At 36.1% G+C, this 19840-nt stretch overlaps 1 protein-coding gene across 9 annotated transcripts in view; it reads left to right on the top strand.

Moving 5' to 3' along the window:
• KIF13A (kinesin family member 13A) overlaps positions 1-19840 on the top strand; it is a 231933-nt gene that overhangs the window by 172916 nt on the left and 39177 nt on the right. For all 9 annotated transcript variants that reach the window (XM_007487901.3, XM_056823484.1, XM_007487900.3 and 6 more), the window contains 9 exons: positions 3559-3772; positions 5038-5200; positions 5910-6050; positions 8287-8436; positions 9873-10037; positions 10929-11102; positions 15436-15587; positions 15725-15857; positions 16056-16202. In XM_007487901.3, the coding sequence (XP_007487963.2) occupies positions 3559-3772; positions 5038-5200; positions 5910-6050; positions 8287-8436; positions 9873-10037; positions 10929-11102; positions 15436-15587; positions 15725-15857; positions 16056-16202 (1439 nt within the window). The remainder of the gene's footprint in view (positions 1-3558; positions 3773-5037; positions 5201-5909; positions 6051-8286; positions 8437-9872; positions 10038-10928; positions 11103-15435; positions 15588-15724; positions 15858-16055; positions 16203-19840) is intronic.

Genomic DNA, 19840 nt, shown 5'->3' with positions numbered 1-19840 from the left:
AATGGTGATTATTTTTCATTTTCTATCCATCTCACCTCTCTGTGTTATGTTTCGTGGCAAGTTCATTTTCCATAAGTTAGTTTATCTGGTGATAGGAGAGACATAACAGGAATCTGTGAAGAAAATTCTATTTCTTGAAATAAATGCCAAATTTAGGTTCATATAAAGAATAGCTTTTGGGGTGGGGGGGCTAAAGTATATTTTCTCTTTAGCAGCAATAATTCCCAACTTGCCATATACATTCAATTTGAGAAAATGTGACAACTCTCAAGAAGAATATAAAAGCATCAGGAGACTATAGAAACTATAAGTAAATGACACTTGTCGTAATTGACCTATTTTGGGTATTTGGTGATTTTGCTTAAGGCTTTGTGGTTTTTTGGATTATTTAACCTTACATTTAAAAAAACTGTATGAGGCCTCGGGCAGCTAGGTGGCTCAGTGGATAGCGTACCAAGCCTGGAGTCAGGAGGGACTGGGTTCAAATATGACCCCCCAAAAGCTTCCTAGCTTTGTGACCTTGATCAAGTAACTTTACCCCAGTTGCCTGGACTTCGCCACTCTTCTGCCTTAGAATTGCTTCTAAGACAGAAAGTAAGGGTTTAAAATGGAAGGGGAAAAAAGAAATCTGTGAGGCCTTTCAGATCATGTTAAAAGTGGTACAGAAATTTTCATTGGGTCTTTTATCTCTTCCACTTCCATCTGAAACACTAAAACCTAATACTTGAAAACACATTTGATACTTCATTATATAAGTAACCAAATGCTCTCAAATGACTCTCAAACTTTTTAATCTCAGTACTCCTTTACAACTCTAAAAAATTATCAGTTTCCCCAAAGAACTTTTGTTTATGTGGATTATAGTTACCAGTATTCATCATATTACAAATTAAAAAATAAAATTTTAATTATTTATTCACTTTTAAATGAAAGTAATAAATTCATTACATGTTGCCACAAGTAACAATTTTATGAAAAATAACTTCTTCCAGAACAAAAACAAATTAGGAAGAAGAGTAGCATTACTTGATATGGTTTTGCAAATAAAAGACAGGTGGATTTTTATCTGCTTCTCTTTTGCAGTATATTGTTTTAGTTGAAGTATATGAAAACATCCTGCTTTACACAGAAAAATAGTTGAAACAGGGAAGGAGTATTTAAATATCCTTTTTGTATAATTGTGGATAATCTTTAATGTTAAACTCAACATTTTAAAATGTTTTTTAAAGGTTAGTCACTATATGGAGTATGAAACTAAATGAACGTTTTGTACTCGCTTACATTAAACCCATTGGTCTGTCTTGGACTTTTGATAGATCTCTTACTATAGTATGAATTTGTAACATCATGCTTTGGTTATTTGGAAAATATTAATTTATTGAGTTATGGAGATTTGCCAAATGTTGACAGATTTCATTATATAATAACAAAAAAGGTCAAGTTTATTAATATCACCATCAATTCCATCAAAAAACTCTTTTGAGCCTTGGCAAACACTCAAGCTTACAATGACAGATTGTGGTTTAAAAAAAATGACATTCCATGAAAAAGGCAACTAGTTCACTTTCAGCTCAAACAATCTCACAAGTAGTTTTCCTTGAAACAAATCATTGTACCTGAGTATGCAGCAGCAATTTTATCCAGACTTCCCATTTCTTCATATAGAGTATTAAAAAGGCATGTACTCTAGGATTGAGATATAATAAAATTAATAATTTTTTTACTTCTTTACAGATATTAATAAAGCTAATTAAAAAAATTTTAACCTCAAGTATGTCATGGTAAAGAGTAGTGATTATTAGTCCCAGCTTGGCATCATTGCTGTGATTCATGTTAAAGATATAGTAATTTTACTCGCCACTGGCTTTACATCCTTGTTGCAAATATCAACACAATTTTTCCAGAGTATACCATAAAATTCAAAAGTTAACACTACATCTTTTAGCCTCACTTAAAAGAATGTATTTGATGATTAGTTGGTGCTGATACCAGACAAATACAAGTAAAACCACAAGACCAGCCATATCTAAATTTGTCCATTTATAATTCAAAATATAATTCTGTAGATAAGATGATAAGCTAATGCTCACTCTTTATGTTTGCAGCTAAATCTTTAACTTACAGATTGTGTGAACTTTGGAAAACTCCAGTCTGTACTCATGGGAGAATGAGAATTAAAATTTTAGTGTTACCATGAAAATAGTTTTAACCTCTCAGAACCACCAAAAAGATCTTAGAAACTTCCAGAGGTCTGCAGGCTTTACTTTGAGAGCTGTTGCTGTAGACAAAGGTTTTATCCAGTCCACTGCATCAACTTTTTCTAGTCAATACCATTTAGTCAGAACAATAAAACTTTATTGATAATGATCATGGTGTTCAATGCAATTCACTTATTATCTGACCATACCCATAGTGTTCAACAAAGCTAACTTTACACATGATCTAGGCCATCTCATCCATTTTTACCAGAGAAAACTAAGGACCATAGAATTTAAGTAACTTGCCCAATGTCATAGGGGTAGTAAACAAAATAAGTAAGATTCACCCTCAGGTTCTCCAATTCTAAAGGCAGTTTGCATTGCACCATACCTTACAGCCTCTCAGACCAACATTGGACACTGGCTGGTGACCAGTCACAGCTCATTGTTAATAATTATCTGTAAGAGAGCCACCTTAGACCCCACTAACTACTAAAAGCTTTCTGAAAAAAAATAATAATTCTTTTTTGAGCTTTAAGAGACTTGATTTTATTTTGAACAATTGTTTAAGCTTTTTGTTTGTGAACTTGCCCTACCTTGCAACCTAGATTTATACCCGCTGTAAATCAAAGACAGCCTTTTGTTGTTTTGTAAAGAAAAGACTTAAGATGAATTTGGCTCTTCAGACAACAGACAGTAGTGTTTAGTGAAGCCATTAGCTGCTGGAAAATGGCCAGTTTGCACTCAGCCAAATATTCACAAAATATTTTTTAATTTGTGTGTTTCTACTCACATATGGCAAGTTTGAAGACTGGGATTTGTGGTTAGTGTTGGCACTGTAGATTCTGTATCATAAAATATATTCAAAGCAATGTCTGTGTCTTTTCTACATGAGAACCTCATGACCACTAATCTCCAGTGACATCTCTGTTTAAATTTGTACTCATTTTAAAAGTAAACACATAAGTCTAAAACCCTAGAGTGGTTCTAGATCTTAGAAAGTTCGCATTCACATTGAAGGCTTATGGTTTCCCTTTTGCCTCAGTTCCACAATTTTCCACCCCACTCCAGAGAATATTCATTAAGCATTGCTATCTGTTTTCTATTAATTATTTCTATATCTATATTAGAGGTGCTTATCAATGTGGAGGAAGTTAAGTAGGTTGGCTAGATGGGGGTTATTCAAAGAATTGGAAACTGAGAATTTTTGTCTGGCAGGTGCATAAGACATAAAAATCTCATTGTAAGATTAGAACATATTATTGGAAGAGTGATGTTTTTTATTCCAGGCACATTGGTGGAGTATAGGACCAACTTGGCTTCTAATTTGTCTAATGTACTTTTTCTCTTGCCTTAACAGACCCAGTTCAGAATGTGGTTCAAGTTCTGGAGAAACAATACTTAGAGGAGAAACGGAGTGCCCTGGAGGAGCAGCGTATGATGTACGAACGAGAACTGGAGCAGCTAAGACAGCAGCTATCTCCTGAGAGGCAACACCAGAACAGTGGCTCTGACCGGCTTACATTCACTGGCCAGACAGCTCAGCAGAAGGTGACCTTATGGGCAGAGGAAAGGTAAAAATATAATAGTATTTAGGAAATTGTGATTATGACCAGGGTATATAGAGTAGGGGTTATGAGGGGACATTATTCAAAATAAATCTAATTTCTTGGTGTTGTGGTTGATTTTTTTTTTTGAAAAGAAAAGGCAGACATTGACATTTATTGTTCCTAATAACTATCTTAAGTGCATTATAGCTGTTAAATGTTCAGGAGAAAAAGAAGAATCTTCCACATAAGAACCTGTATTGGAATGGAGAATAAGATGCACTTTTATATAAAATTGCTTTCCTGCTACTTTTTCTTCTTACTTTCAGCTCTGATTAAATCTAATTTCAATTTTACTATAGTGGCTCATTTGATAAGTATAGTTTCAAGAGGAAGTAGAAGCATCAGGTTTGTTTGACTTGAATCATTCTCAGAAAGAGCTTATCCCTTGACAGGAACTGGATATCATAATGAAAGAGGTATTCATTTTTTCCTACCAGGTGCAAAACCCTACTATAATAATGTCCCTGATTGTGTAATTACGTACCCTAGATTTTACAAAAAAATCAACTATATCTCCTTAGTTTAAGGGTTCTTGATGTCTGATCTGTGAATTTTAAAAAATATGTTGATAACTGTGTTTCAATACAGCTAGTTTCCTTTGTAATCCTATGTATTTTATTTGGTTAGAAACATTATTAGAAGTGATCCACACACTTCACCGAATTGCCAGCCACCAAAAAAAAAAATTAAAAACCCCTGTTTTGGGGTGGATGTGTCTGTTCCCTAGAATGTGGTGATTATATTACATTGAAATTAAGTTACTGATTATATTCCATTGGAAAGTAGGTACTAGTTTTTCTAGAGAACTTTCCCAGGGAAGCATTCAATTCCATATATATAATTTGACCAAAGAAAATAGTTTGTGAGTTATGATGGCAGTGTTCAAGATGATACTTTCATACTTAAAAAATAAAAGATGCACATTTTCAAATAGTCCTTAACCCCATCTAAATGAGAGGTTTTTTTGCCTCTTTCCTTTTTATCTCCCCATCAGTATACACTGCTTAATCCATTTGTCTTCTGAAAGATAAATCATGGTTGATTTTTGTTATAACAAAGGACTGAGACATAAAGAAATTCACATTATGGTCTTCAGTTAATTCATTCCCTCCCTGAATTTTTTCTTAGGTTGTAGAGAATTGGTTTTCTCCTATTTTTTAATTGTAGCAGCCTCTAAGATTAATTGTCAATTTTCTCAAGTTTTTAATCTTCTCTTTCCTATAACACAGAGATGAGCTTTTCCGGCAAAGCCTAGCAAAATTACGAGAGCAGCTAGTAAAAGCCAACACCCTGGTGAGGGAAGCAAACTTCTTAGCTGAGGAAATGAACAAGCTCACTGATTATCAAGTGACTCTTCAGATCCCTGCTGCAAATCTCAGTGCCAATAGGAAGGTAAGAGGATCCTGTGTATAAAGAAAATTAGTTAAGTGAGGAGTACAAAAAGTACAGCAAAAAAGCCATTATCCCAAAATATTCATTAAGAGGGGACATTGATAGGAACTCAAACTACTGAACTATGCTTGCCTCATATTCACATCTGCAAAGTTTTTCAGTGATGCACGTTATTTAGTTTTTAAATGATGTTCTTGGATCTTAAATTGCCTAAATTGAAACTGTGTGTTTTAACATACAGATCATCATCTGCATCATAGAAAATAACTATAGTTTTCTCTTAGATACATTTTATTTTCTTGAATTTAGGTATTTGTGTTATGAATTTAAAATAGGAGTTCTGTAATGAAGGAAGACTAGTGGTGACTAAGTGTCCAATACCTCTCAGTCTCAGTGGCCTTCCAGGTGTGTTAGCAATGTCTAAATTAAGAACTTAATGAGCATCTGCTCCCCTTAAACAGAGCAATTACCTAAGTAATTTCTGCAGATTTAGGTGTGATTTGGACTTTGTGGAGAGGTTTAGAGCTTCCCTGTCCCTTGAATGTGAGGGAGGCTTTGCCTACCCAAAGGGAAATTGTTAAAGAGCACCCATAGAGTCTCAACTGCCTTCTAGCCTACATGCTAGAATGATGCTGGGGTGGGAGTTTTCTTACAGTGGATAGTAAGAACACTTAAAGAATTTGTCTTTGTGTGTGTTTGTGGGAAACAGAGGGGTGCAATAGTGAGTGAACCCGCAATTCAAGTAAGGAGAAAAGGCAAAAGCACTCAAGTGTGGAACATTGAAAAGCTGGAGAATAAATTAATTGACATGAGAGACCTCTATCAAGAATGGAAAGAGAAGGTTCCTGAGGTAAGAAGTTCAAACCATTCTTTTGATTTGGCATTTTATAGCATTTAAAACAGAGAATTAAAATTACAAGAATGTCTGAAAAAATGCAAATATATGGAAACCCATGCCAGCCCTACACAGTACACAAATAAGCATTTTGTGGATACTTTGAAAAGTTAACATTCAGCTCAAGGTGCCTTTAGGAGGTTAAATCAATGATATCCCTAAAAATACGAGCTACAGCTTCCATCTCAAGTGTTCATATGGGCTATTCGTGCCTGACCTATGATAGAGCCTTCAGACCTTGATAGTCAGACACACTGCGCATTGACACCAACAGTGACAGCCTTTTGGTCCTCTTTGAGTACAAAGGACAACCACAACCAGTAATTATTAATAATATTATAATAGCTAAGATTTATATGGTACTTTAAGCTTTAAAAAATGCTTTACACATCCTTTCTCATTTGGACCTCACGGCAAACTTATTAAGTAGATAATGCAAGTATTGTTTAATATCTACATTTTCCAGATAAAAAAACTAAGGATCTGAGAAATTAAATGATGTGCCCTCCCATGGTCATAGAGTGAAGCCCTTTTATCTGATTCCATGTCCAGAATTCTAGCCATTTCATTGAGCACCTAGTTTGTTTGTTTAAATTGTTTTCTATTGACAAGATTATTTTCTTTATCCTCTCCTAAAAGAAAAACAAAATCCACATAAAAAATCTACATTGTCAAGCAAAATAATTTTCTACATTGACCATACCAAAAAAATATGTCTTGATCTACATCCTGAGTTCATCACTTTTATGTCAAAAGGTGAATAACGTGTTTCAGCATCTGGAATTCATTATCTCTGGAATTATGGTTGATCTTTACATTGTTCAGAATTAAGTCAACTAGTTTGTTTTTTCTTATTGGACTATTTCTATTTCATTTTTGGAGTCAAATGCAATAAATCAAAACCAATTTTGTTTTTCTATTTTATAAGTCCTGGAGAAAATTCACTCTGAGTACAGATTGTGTGGAATTTATGAATTAGCAGGATTTCAGTGCCTATAACACTCTTCTGGCTACTGAAAATGTCTTGTTGGGTAACTAGCTAGGAGTTTTAGTTTAGTGCTTCAGTGATGGAAAGAAGTAAGAGATGATGCTCAAGTTAGCATCTCATGATTAGCTCAATGCCTGGCTCATAGTAGATATTTAATAAATATTTCTCAAATTGAACTGAATATGGAAAGAGCTGTTCAGTAATACAAGCAGCATTGGTTTTAGAGTCAAAACTACATGGTTCATGGGTAGGTAGATGGAGAGAGAGAGCACCAAGCCTGGAGACAGGAGGTCCTAGGTTCAAATCTAGCCTGAGATACTTCCTAGCTGTGTGACCCTGGGCAAATCATTTACCTAATTACCTAACCCGTACCACTCTTCTGCCTTGTAATCAATGCTTAATATTTAATGACACCGTTCTGAATCTTAGCTCTATTCTGTATGAGTAAACAAGTAATTTAGGCAAGACGCTGACTCTCTCAGGACCATCTCTAAAAAGAAAGGTTTAAGCTAAATGATCTCTAAACTACATTGCAGTCCTAAATCCTTTTGTGTCTATAGGTAAACATATAAGGGATGTGTCAGGAAGAGGAAGGAGAACATAGAATTAAAAGGACAGAAGATTATGGAATAAATAAAAGAGTGCAGGGGAGAAAAATGCTGGTGTTAGAGTCAGAGAGTCCAGGTGGAGATTCTAGCTCTTCCTTGCTGTGGGCATAAGCTTGGGCAATTTTCCTCATCTTTTAAATGAGTGGGTTGGACTAAATGACTTCTGAGGTGTTTCCTTAAACCCATGGTGTTAGCATGGCTTTGTCATCATCTTCATCATTCATATGAGGAAGTGAGTCACTTATGATTGTTCTGTTCTAATTATTGGATTCACTCAGTTTTTAATATTATTACCCCAGAGAAACATCTTTAATAAATCTTTTCTAATAATAATGATAGTGCTGTTAAGTTTGCAAAACACTTTACAACTATTATCTCATCTGATCCTCACAATTACTCTTGAGGTAGATGCTATTATTAAGACCATTTTACATATGAGGAAATGGAGGCAGAGAAAAGTCAAGTGACTTGCCCAGAATCACAGCACGTGTCCAAGGCTGGATTTGAACACATGGTCTTCCTCACTCTAGATCCAGTGCTCTATCTGCAAATGCCAAATATTGCTTATTTCTCTTTATTTTCTTTCCCCCCAAAGGTAAAGAGACTCTATGGTAAACGAGGTGACCCCTTTTATGAAGCCCAAGAAAACCATAACCTAATCGGCGTAGCTAATGTCTTCCTGGAATGCCTTTTCTATGATGTGAAACTTCAGTATGCAGTTCCCATCATCAGCCAGCAGGGGGAGGTAAAGACAAAGCAACTTGGGCTAATGCTGCAGGCTCTTCCCAGTAATGTGTGATTTTTAAATGTTTTTCATCCAACGAATTAGTCTTTAAGTAAAGCCAAAAACTCAAATGAATAGCCTTTATGAGGGAGTCCTTTTGTTTCCTCTCTCAGTCTTCAGGATTAAGATATTGCTTCAAAATATTAGGAAGTTACCTTTTATTTGCCTGACCTTTAAATTTTGTTTTGATCCCCTGGGCTGGGACCTTGATTGACCTTTGGAATTCCTTCAGAATATCTCTTTTCAGTTCCTTATCTTTATCTCAAAGTTTTGATTCATTTCTCTCCTTCCCACTGTCTCTGAGCCCTAAAGCCCCAAAGATGCCTCAACATGAGGCAAGGCAGACATATTGGAGAAAGATCACCAAGCATTCAATATCTGAGTATTTCAAGAAACCAATTTAAATTTCTCCACTGTTGAACTTTTGTTTTTTTGTTTGTTTGGGGGGGGGTGTGTTTTTTCCTTTACAAATACAGCTGAGTCATTTGGCAAATTAATTATAATTTCAACCATTCCTATAGTATGCTAAAATTAGAACTACTTTTATTTTATTTTGCACATTTCATTAATTATATTATTTTCATCATTAATTTTAGTAAAAGTCATATTTCCTACCTTTTCAACAGAATCAAATTGTAGCATTCAAATTGTTGTCCTTTGCCTCCCCATATTTCTGTACCCTATCGCTTGACCAAAGTGGAAGTGGTCAGCCAATCAAAATACATGGTTGTAGGTACACAGTAGTCTGTACTTGCCCATTCCTACCTGGACATCTCATCACAGATAGCCAGTGCCATTAATTGCTTTTAGTCCACAGTATCAAAAGTCAACTATTGTAATGATTGAAGACAAAACCTGATTCCCCTAGCTCCTTTTTTTATTTTCTCTTTGACTAATTTTACTGTTACCATTTCCCCCCACATTCTACCTTACAAGGTTACCTTACAAAGCATCATCTAAGACAACATTTATAAAGCTCTTTGGGGACTTTAAAGCCCTATGTAAATCCCAACAACTATTATTATCCATTATTCTTATTGTCAAATATTCATTATGCCCACCTGTATTCAGAGTATCTGTGCTGTTTGTTGTACAAAGCAAGTAAAGCAAGTATAATCTCTGCCCTTGAGGAATGAAGTCCTGAGCCAGCCTCTGTTTACTACAAGATTATAAAAATGCTGAAAATACATATATAACCCAGCTCGAATCTCTTGTTAGCACCAGGATGGGGAAGGGAAAGGGGGGGGGGGGGAATAAGTTCAATCATATATCTTAGGAAAACTTGTGTGGAAATTTATTATGTAAATTGGTAAAAATTAATTTTTTAAATCATAATAATCCCAGCAATTCTGGTATACCTTTCATAGCTCTAAGTCATTTCTGTCTTTTTGCCCCAGGTTGCAGGGCGCCTGCACATTGAAGTGATGCGCGTCACAGGGGTTGTCCCAGAGCGTGTGATCGAAGGCGATGACTCCTCAGAGAACTCTAGTGAGAGTGGGAGCCTCGAAGTCATGGACAGCAATGGTGATGTCATCCATCGAGTCAAAAAGCTAACCTGCCGGGTAAGGAGAGTGGGGATAAGGATGATCATCTGTGCATGATCACTTTTTTAAATAAAAAATTCGCTAATCTTGCAAGGATTATTTTTGAGACACTTAAAATAATTAAATTGAAATGATTTGACAATGGATATTCTATATATTGACAAAATATATGTAGCTGTTTCTAAAGAGGATTTCCTTTACCTTAAAAAAAAATGCATTTTGCCTTGAAGGATTGCATGAGTTTTTTCCTAGCAAAATTTGCAGCCACACCATAAACTAGTTACAGTGGTCAGGAGACCTTTTTCTGTATGTATAATATGAGAAGAGTATGTTGATTTCATATTGAGAATTATGGCATAGATATTATACAGGCAATGAGCAAAAATGTGCTAAGCAGTATCAGAGAGTCAAATGGCTGATTAATTTTGTCAGCTAGTCAATCAACTAACCAAGTACTTACAGTGTGCTGAACACTGCACAAAGCAGGGTACATCACTGGCACATTGCCATTCATAGTGGAAACCATTCTAAGCTCTGAGAACACAAAAAAAGATAATAGACAATTCCTGCCCTCAGAGGTCTCACCATTTAATAGCAGACACAACATGGAAACCACTGTGTATAAAGAATATACTGGGTATATTGGGTGTATATATGTATACTAGGTAAACTGGAGATGAATAGAAGGAAGGCACTAATGCTGAGAGATCAAGAAAGGCTTCTTACAGAAGAGAAGATTTTAAATGAGACTTGAAGGAAGCCAGAGAAACCAAAAGGCACACATGAGGAAGGAAAGAATTCTAGGGATGGGAACGTATTTCATAATTTAAATTTATATCTGAGAGAAGAAATTCTTTTCAGGGATATGTTTTCCTTACTTAAGTTGTATTATATTTTTTATTTTCTCAGGTAAAAATTAAAGAAGCAACTGGGCTACCACTAAATCTCTCTAATTTCGTTTTCTGTCAATACACCTTCTGGGACCAGTGTGGCTCGACAGTAGCAGCTCCAGTGGTTGATCCAGACGTGCCCTCACCTCAATCCAAGGAACCTCAGTTTACAGTCACATTTTCTCACTGTGAGGTATTAATTTCATTAATTGAATTTAAAAAGCGTTTTAAAAAAATGATTACTCTATAGAAAATATGTTGCTCAGATAGGGAAAATATTGAAATAATAATAGTATTAGCCAACTTTCATTTAGCACCTTAAGTTTTGTCATGTGCTTTATGTCCATTATTTCATTTGATACAACCTTGTGAAGTAGGTGCAGGTGTCACTATCCTCATTTTACAGGTGAGGATATAAACCAGAGCTGGGAGGAGTTAAATGCCTTTCCCAGAGTCAAGCTGCTATTCATTTTCTTAGGTGGAATTCAAACACAAGTCCATACTACATCCAGCATTCTGTCATCTGCTATTAACTAGCTAAGGAAAAAAAGTCATCATTCATCTTTTCTAGGCCTCACCTTCCTCTTTTCTAATATGAGGAAATAGAATTAAATTATTTCGGTGATCTCAAAGTTCTAACCTTTGTTTCAAGCTCCAGGCCTGAATCTGCAGTTTTCTGCAGGGCATCTCTACCTTCTTTTTAAAAAGTATCTTGAAAAGGGAATTCTATAACTCCATTTTGAACCTTTCCTTTTTTGTGTCCTTTCTCGTGTCTAACCTATATCTTTCCTCTTGAAATTTAAAGATTTAAAACTTTCATCAGTCTTTTCTATCTCCATATATCTCCAATTCTTTTATGTGTTTTGACTGGGAGCCACGAGTCTTGGATATCCTTCCCAAGCTCTACCACAGACTTGCTGTGTGGCTACACTTAGGTCATACACTGAACTTTGGTGTTACCCACAAGTGTTTCACTTCCCTCATTAGAAACCCAGCTGACCATTATTTCCTGTCATTCCATATTTTCTAATGTTTCACTCCTCTTAAACTTATTCTAAGATCTCCATTACTTCTATTCCTCAGTACTTTCTCAGGCCGTCATGCCTGCTCTAATGTCCATTTCCTGTCTCTCTAATAGTTAATCATTCCAATTCTATACTGTCCACAGCTTTTGAGTCCCTTGCAAACTTATCATATAGCTGCTCTTCTCTTTTCAAACCTGAATCCTTTTCTCTAACTGCTGAAAACATCTGAATGTCTCACAAATTTGTTGACTAGATAAATTTCAAATTCATATTACCCAACCTCAACTGAATCTTCATTGCACCAAGGCAATCTTTTCATTTTTTCCTAATTGATTCCTAATTTCATTCCCCATAGGAGCCATTTCAAACTTTCTTTTCCCTCCTCAAATTTTGCATTTTTACCCAATCCTCTGTCCCTCTCATCTGAGGGCATTGTCTTGCTCTTTACTAAGAAAATTGAAGTCATTCATTGTGAGTTCCCCTTTCTTCCAATTCCATTCTTCTCAAAATTCCTTGGCATGATTTCTCACAAAGAAATAGCCCCTCTCCTTGCCAAGGCAACCTTCTCTACAAAATATACGTAATCTTTCTTCTCTTATTCTCCAGTTGGTTGCAACTCCTTTCTCAAATCTTATACCTGTCTTTACCAACTAGGTCTTTTCCTACTGCCTGATTCACTCATGTCCATCTCAACCATCCTTCAAAAAAACATAAGCTTGCAAGACACTATCATCCCCTAAAGCTATCATCCTGTATTTCTTTTGCCTTTCTCAACTAATTACAAAAAGCTACCTCTACTTCCTGTCTTCAATACTTTTGTAATGTGGCTTCTAATCTCATCACTCACCAAAACTGCTGTCACTAAAATTATTATGATCTCTTAATTTCTAAATTTGGTGTTCTTTTCTCAGTCCTAATCCTTCTCAATCTGTGTGCTGCATTTGAAACTGCTGACCACTGTCTCCTACTATATATTCTCTCTTTTGAATTTTTGTGCCACTTATTTCTCTTGGTTTTCCTCCCATCTGTCTGACCATTTCTCAGTCTTATTGTGTTCCTTATAATTCTGTCCAAGTTCCTTTTTTCCTATTCCCTCTAAAAACACACACTCTCAGTAACTTCAGCTTTAGTGGGTTTAACTTTTCTTTCTTGGCAAAAGTTTCCCAAACCTATATATCTAATCCCAGTTTCTGTTCTGAGCTTTATTCTCAGATCACCAATTGCCTATTAGACATTTCAGGATGTCTGGAGACATCTTAAAATCAACATGTCCAAAAATGAATTCACTGTCATTCCACCAGTATCCTCTAGTCTTCTAAATATTCCTGTTTATGTTAAAGACATCACTATTCTTCTTGGGCAGCTTGATGGCATAATGGATAGAATGCTGAGCCTGGAATCAGGAAGACCAGTGTTCAAATCCAGCCTCAGACAATTAGCTGTGTAATTCTAAAATCATATACCCCTGTTTGCCTCTGTTTCCTCATCTGTAAAATGATCTGGAGAAGGAAATAGTAAACCACTCCAGTATCTCTGCCAAGAAAACTAAATGGAGTAATGAAGAGTCTGACATAACTGAAATGACTGAACAACAACACTATCCTTCTGTGTCTCAGCTTAGAAGCCTTCTCATTATCCTGTGCTTTCCCTTACTCCACATATTAAACATTTGCCAAATCTTGCTGTTTCTACCTTCACAACATTTTTACTACTCGGAGATAATTGATTCTACTGTTTTGTGAAAACAATTTTCAGGAGGTGAACAATATGAGGATATCTTAGATTTAATATTGGCAGTGTTAACATCAACAAAACCTTTTTTATCATTCTGTGATTGAAGAAGAAGAATATGTTTATCAACTTCAATTTGAAAAATTCAATCCTTCCCCTCATCGGCTCTCACCATTCACACAGCTACCACTGTAATTTAGATTTCTCACATGGATTATTTAGATTATTTCATAAGTCTTGGTTAGTCTAACTGCCTCTGTTCTCTGGTTGCTCCTACACACTGCTTATCAAAGTAATTTCCCTTACATCCCAGTCTGTCAATGTCATTCTCCTAATCAATAAACATCTGTGGCCTCCTATTGCCTTTAGGATAAAATATTCATTTCTTGGTTTAGATTTTAGAACCCTTTGTAGCCCTGTTCTGCAATTTCTATTTCTAGCCTCACTACGCATTACTCTCCCTCACACACACACTCTCTAATTTCTGTGTCTTTGCCCTGGCCATGCTCCGTTCCTGGAATTCTCAGGCACCAGCTTCTGCATGAAGCCTTTTTTGAACCTTCAAAAGCCATTGTTTCCCTTTCAAACTACCTTGTATTTGAATACATTGTGTATGTTTGAAATGTGTTGGTATATGCAGATTACTTGACCAGGATTGATTGTAACGTGTTCAAGTGTTCTACTTTGTCTGTATCATGCTCTAGGCCTGGTCTGAAAGGCTTCAGACCTGATTGACTGATACTTCTCAATATGACTGCTATATTTTATAAAACCAAGGTTTATTTGAATATTTTATCACAGGGAAAGGAAGGCGGGCTAAGGGAAGTTTCCCTAAATTCTCTTCCCACCAATCTGAGATCCCCGCAGATCTTTTCTTCTGGTCATGATGCTGTTTACTTCTACTCTGACTGCCTTTGAACCCCAAAACCCTATCTACCTTCCTGACTATTGGCCCCCTAAAATAGTATTGGTAGACAAAATATAGTTCAGGTTGGTTTGATAGGGTGAAGGTGAATGGCAGAGTCACCCTAAAGAGTCCAGTCAAATGGCTGCAGCTTCACTCGCTGACAGACAGATCTTGGCTCAGGTTGACTTCTTCTAAATAAATATGATGGAAAAGTAGGCAACTGGAACACAGGAACAAGGTTAGAGGGAACTGATGAAACTCAGGTGAATAAACCTTTATATTGGAGACTGGATAGATGATGGGAGAAGTCTCAGATTCAGGGTCATGGCTTCCAATAGAAAGTCCCTTATTTCCCCTGGCAGGAAGTGCTCTCTCCCAGCTCCTCAAGAGACCTCAGGAACAACTTTCCCTCAAAGAACTCTGTTTGTCCTTAAATAGGTTCCTGACACTCTTTAGAACCTTTTCCCTCTGTGTTCCAAGCATGATCCAGCCTTGATTTGCATCTGCCTTCTGCAAACTCTCTTATCTGTCTTTTCCCTCTTACAGTGTTAATTTTATATTTATACTCTATGCATTTATATTTTTCTTATATTTGCCATTAGAATTAGAGTTCTTTGTGAGTACTGTTTTCTTTTTTTACCCTTGTATTCCATCAGCACCTAACATGTTAACTGGCCTCAGACCAAGTTATCTAGCCTTTTGTCACTTTAATTTCTTTATTGGTAAAATGGGAAGGGATTGGGCTAGACAATCTGTCATTCCATTTACTTTTCTTTAAAAATGATTGATATCATGAAGATGAAGTATCATAGAAATTAATCTTTGTTCCTCAGTCGTATTGATCCCTCCTTTCCATGTTCTAGGACTATGTTGTGAATGTCACAGAAGAATTCTTGGAGTTTATTTCAGAAGGAGCTCTAGCAATTGAAGTGTGGGGTCACAGGTGTACAGGAAATGGAAGTTCCATCTGGGAAGTTGATTCTCTTCATGCTACAACAAGAACACTCCAGGATAGGTTTGTGCCTGGCAGTAAACCAAGGCTCGGGAGGGGGCTGACAGTCTCACAGGGGCATCTTGTTGTGTTGGTAAGCACAGCATGTCCCCAGTGTTTGAGTGCTAAAAGCATCATTTGACTGATATTTGTCCTTGTAGATGGAATGAAGTAACTCGAAGAATTGAAATGTGGATTTCCATACTTGAACTTAATGAGATGGGTGAATATGCTGCAGTGGAACTTCATCAGGCGAAAGATGTGAATACAGGGGGTGTCTTTCAGCTGAGACAGGTATTGTACCGGGATTTCCTCCCCATCCAGTGTATTTCTCTGTGTATTGCCTTGACTTTCTGGACAGTTTCAGACCTCCACATTTCTCTCTGTCTTTTTTTCCTTCCCTGCCTCTCCTTCTTTCCTTCCCTTCTCTCCTCCCATTCTTTATCCCTTTTCTTCTCCTCATCACCACCCTCTATTTCTTATTCTATATAGGGTCATTCCCGTAGAGTCCAGGTAACAGTGAAGCCTGTGCAGCACTCTGGGACATTGCCACTTATGGTGGAAGCCATTCTGTCTGTCTCTATTGGCTGTGTAACTGCGAGATCTACCAAGCTCCAAAGGGGATTGGATAGCTACCAGGTAAGGAAACAGTTTGAAATGAGATATTTAAAGGGGCCTGGATCGTTGAGAGTAAAAAGCTGTGGTTAGAGAATTTTAATGACAGTTTGTTTGGGAATGAGATCAATCCTCAAAACAGTTTGTCTACTCAAAATTCAGACTTGTTTATAGTCTCCATTTCCAACTTTTAGAACATTGCTAGTGTTCACAATACTATGATTATATAATGTAGAATATCTCTCTTATTATGAGTGGTTCTTTTAAAAATGTCTCAGATTATGTTAGATATTAAACTTTATTACCTCGCTCTAGCACCTATTTATCCATCTTCTAAGACTGTTTCAGTTTTTGACCTAATTAGCTAGCTGTATGCAGCTGTAGCAAAAGAACCTAAAGATGAACTCAAGGTCTTTTCTGTCTAATAAGTCTGAGTGTGGTAAAGGCCAATACAAAAATAAAATCTTAAGAAGCAATAATCAGAAATAGTGGCTTCTTTTTTTCTTAGTATTTAAATCATTCCATAAGAAAAAGTAGATTATTAATAAATGGTTCCTGTCAGACCTGGAAGAGGTGATGTATTTCACCAAAAAACTATTTAACTACTCCAGAATGACTCCTCTTAATACCCAAGTATCATTTCAATACAAATGATTCAGAGTATTAAATCCTCTTGTTTGGATACATGTGCATCTTCCCAACTCCAGGAGCCAGGGATAGGAGAAAAGTATTTTTCTCTTCTGTTCTCTGGCTCCTCCAATAAAATTTGGGCTTAAGCCCAGCCACTTCTATTTGTCATCTGACTCAGCCAAGCTCAAAGTTGCATAGCAGCCAAACAAAAACTTTTCTGCAGACCAAATATAAGTATGTTGAAAATCTGGCTCTGAATAAGTCTTGTTGAACGGAGAGTACTGTTAAAACAGCTGTGCTCCTATCAGCCCATTCTTCTGTACCCTCCAACTGAACTTTCACTCAGGTTTGCAAGGCTTGGTGAATGTAATCATGGAATAGCTAAGAACCCTGGAAGATGACCCTCACCTCCACCCTCTTAAAGCATAAAAAGTTTCCCATCCACTCTAGGATTTACAGCAGCCTGCTCTCTGCCTCTGAAAATTAGAAGGGAGTTCAAAGTTTTGTCATTCTAATTCTGCCTAACTTGCTAATTACTTTTTAACCTCAGACAAACAATGGAAATCCTAAGACTCGGGTCCACAACTAATAAATAAAGTCAACTAGCTTAAATTCCTATTGCACATGTTAGAAGAATCTACTAGATCTTTTTCCTCAAATGTATCTTACATTTTTATCTAAACTAGATTTCATCAAAATAAAGCTCTGTTTAAGAGCCAGTTGCTGAGTCAGACTGACATGCCTGACCTTGTCATTTTTCAGGAATATAGTTGTATACAAAGGAATATAGTTGTATACAAAGGAATATAGTTGTATACAAAGTCTACAGTATAATTGTTTATTCATATGTATATTTATACACACATATTTATGATGTGAAATATAATGATATTGTATCGATCTCTCTCTGTTCCTTAATTATAACCCAATAGCTTTTTGGTAGTTCAATAATTAGCTCATAAGGATGTCCTAAGTAAAAGAATAACCAAAATATTCAACTGGGGGACCTTAATAAATATACAAGAAGAACCTAGTTCCCAACTTTAAGCCAGATATAGATATAGTATAGTATAGTATATATAGTATAATTGTTCAGTCATGTTCAGCTATTGTATAGTATATAGTATAATTATGCAGTGTGTTCAAATCCTCATGACCATTTAAGTGACTGGCCTAGGACCATACAGATAGTTAAGTGTCTAATGCCAGATTTGAACTCAAGATGAGTCTTCTTGACTCTGGGTCCAGTGCTTTATCCACTGTGCCTATAAGCTGCCCCTAAAAGTATAGTATCTACTGACAGTCCCTGACAATGGTCCGTCAACTAGACCTTTTTTTTTTTAATTTGTTTTTTAAAAAGACATGTAGCATGGTACAGTGGGGAAAATGTTGGATTTGGAGTCAGAAGACCTGAGTTTTAAGACTGCCTTCTGGCACTTACTACCTCTGTAACTTTGGACAAAGGAGTTATTAGCTTCTCTAAGCTATGGTCCTGACTATGAAGTGATGACGGTTAGACAAGACAGTCTATAAGGTCCCTGCAGTCCCTTCCAGTTCTAAGTCTAGAATCCTGTTAATCCATGCCATACCTATTTCACATTTGTAGTTAATGGCAACTTTTAGTGTTTAGAAGCAAATTGGTAGACTAAACAAATAAATACAAAAGTGCAAGAGGTTCTGATATAATATGAAATATCCATTTAAAAGGAACAATATGTACAAAGAATTGTAATTGTATCTATGAAAGTAAACTCATTATAATCTAGAGACAGATGAATGAACTAAGTTGAAATAATGGTGTTTTTAAAAAATTAAAAGTAGACTCTAATCTTACAAAAGATAAATGTTTACATTCCTTTTAAAAGATATAAAGGGGAAAAAAGATAAAACACTGGTGTATTTAAATGGATGATAACAATGTGTCTAAAAATAGCCTTATGGCTCATCATAAACAGCAGAGAACTGAAGTTAGGGAGTTATGTGTATTAATAATGGCCCAGACGTCAGATCCATTGAGAGAATGATTGTGTTTTCCTCACATTTTCTTAAATTCATACAGGGAATAGTCCTAATAAGCTTCTTTAAATGTGCCAGGGGGGGCAGCAGAGCTGAAGACTGGCTATGCTTACAGTCATTACATCACGAATTCAAGTGTTCTAGGTTGATAATCTATACATTTTTTGAATAATGGAAATTGGCAAATACCCCAGATATATGCAATTCATAATTTCACTTTGTGTCATAGACCTAAATTTGAACTTAGGCCAGCTATTGTTCTGTACAGTTTAAAACTGAAAAATTCTGAATATTAAAGCAAAATGAAACGTTTATAAATTTGTCTTGTTTTTTTTTTTTAAACCCTTACCTTCCGTCTTGGAGTCAATACTGTGTATTGGCTCCAAGGCAGAAGAGTGGTAAGGGCTAGGCAATGGGGGTTAAGTGACTTGCCCAGGGTCATACAGCTAGGAAGTGTCTGAGGCCAGATTTGAACCTAGGACCTCCCGTCTCTAGGCCTGGCTCTCAATCCACTGAGCTACCCAGTTGCCCCCAATTTGTCTTGTTTTTGACTCCCAATTCTGAGTACTATTTGGTATTCCACTCTAATGATTGTATGTTTTATTCTAATGAAGTCCAAAACCTTTCAGTTAAAGAGATGATTCTTATAATGTTGCCTAGTCACTGCATTGTTATCTATAATGTTATGTCAGGAATTTGAGACATGTTGCTGATTATGATTGGAAACAGACGGCGCCATCTATTCCCAATAATGATGTATGCTTGTATTTAAATCAGATTTAAACCTTGAATTTGTAGAATGCTTTATACATTTTACTATCAGTTGATAACTTTGTATTAAAGTCTTAACTAAACCAATGTACTAAAGCCCTAGCACACAGGGATCTGTTCCTTCCAGGAATTCCTTGCCAGGACAGTTTAATGCTTAATTCTTTCATCACCCTAAATTCCATTAGTAATTGTACTAAAATGATCAAATTCACCGAGTGCTATTTCATCACTGTGAAAATATATGT

Source organism: Monodelphis domestica, chromosome 3 (genome assembly GCF_027887165.1).
Source record: "Monodelphis domestica isolate mMonDom1 chromosome 3, mMonDom1.pri, whole genome shotgun sequence".
Taxonomy (NCBI): domain Eukaryota; kingdom Metazoa; phylum Chordata; class Mammalia; order Didelphimorphia; family Didelphidae; genus Monodelphis; species Monodelphis domestica.
Note: the sequence above shows the minus strand (reverse complement) of the source record. Positions and strands in the feature narration are given on the sequence as shown.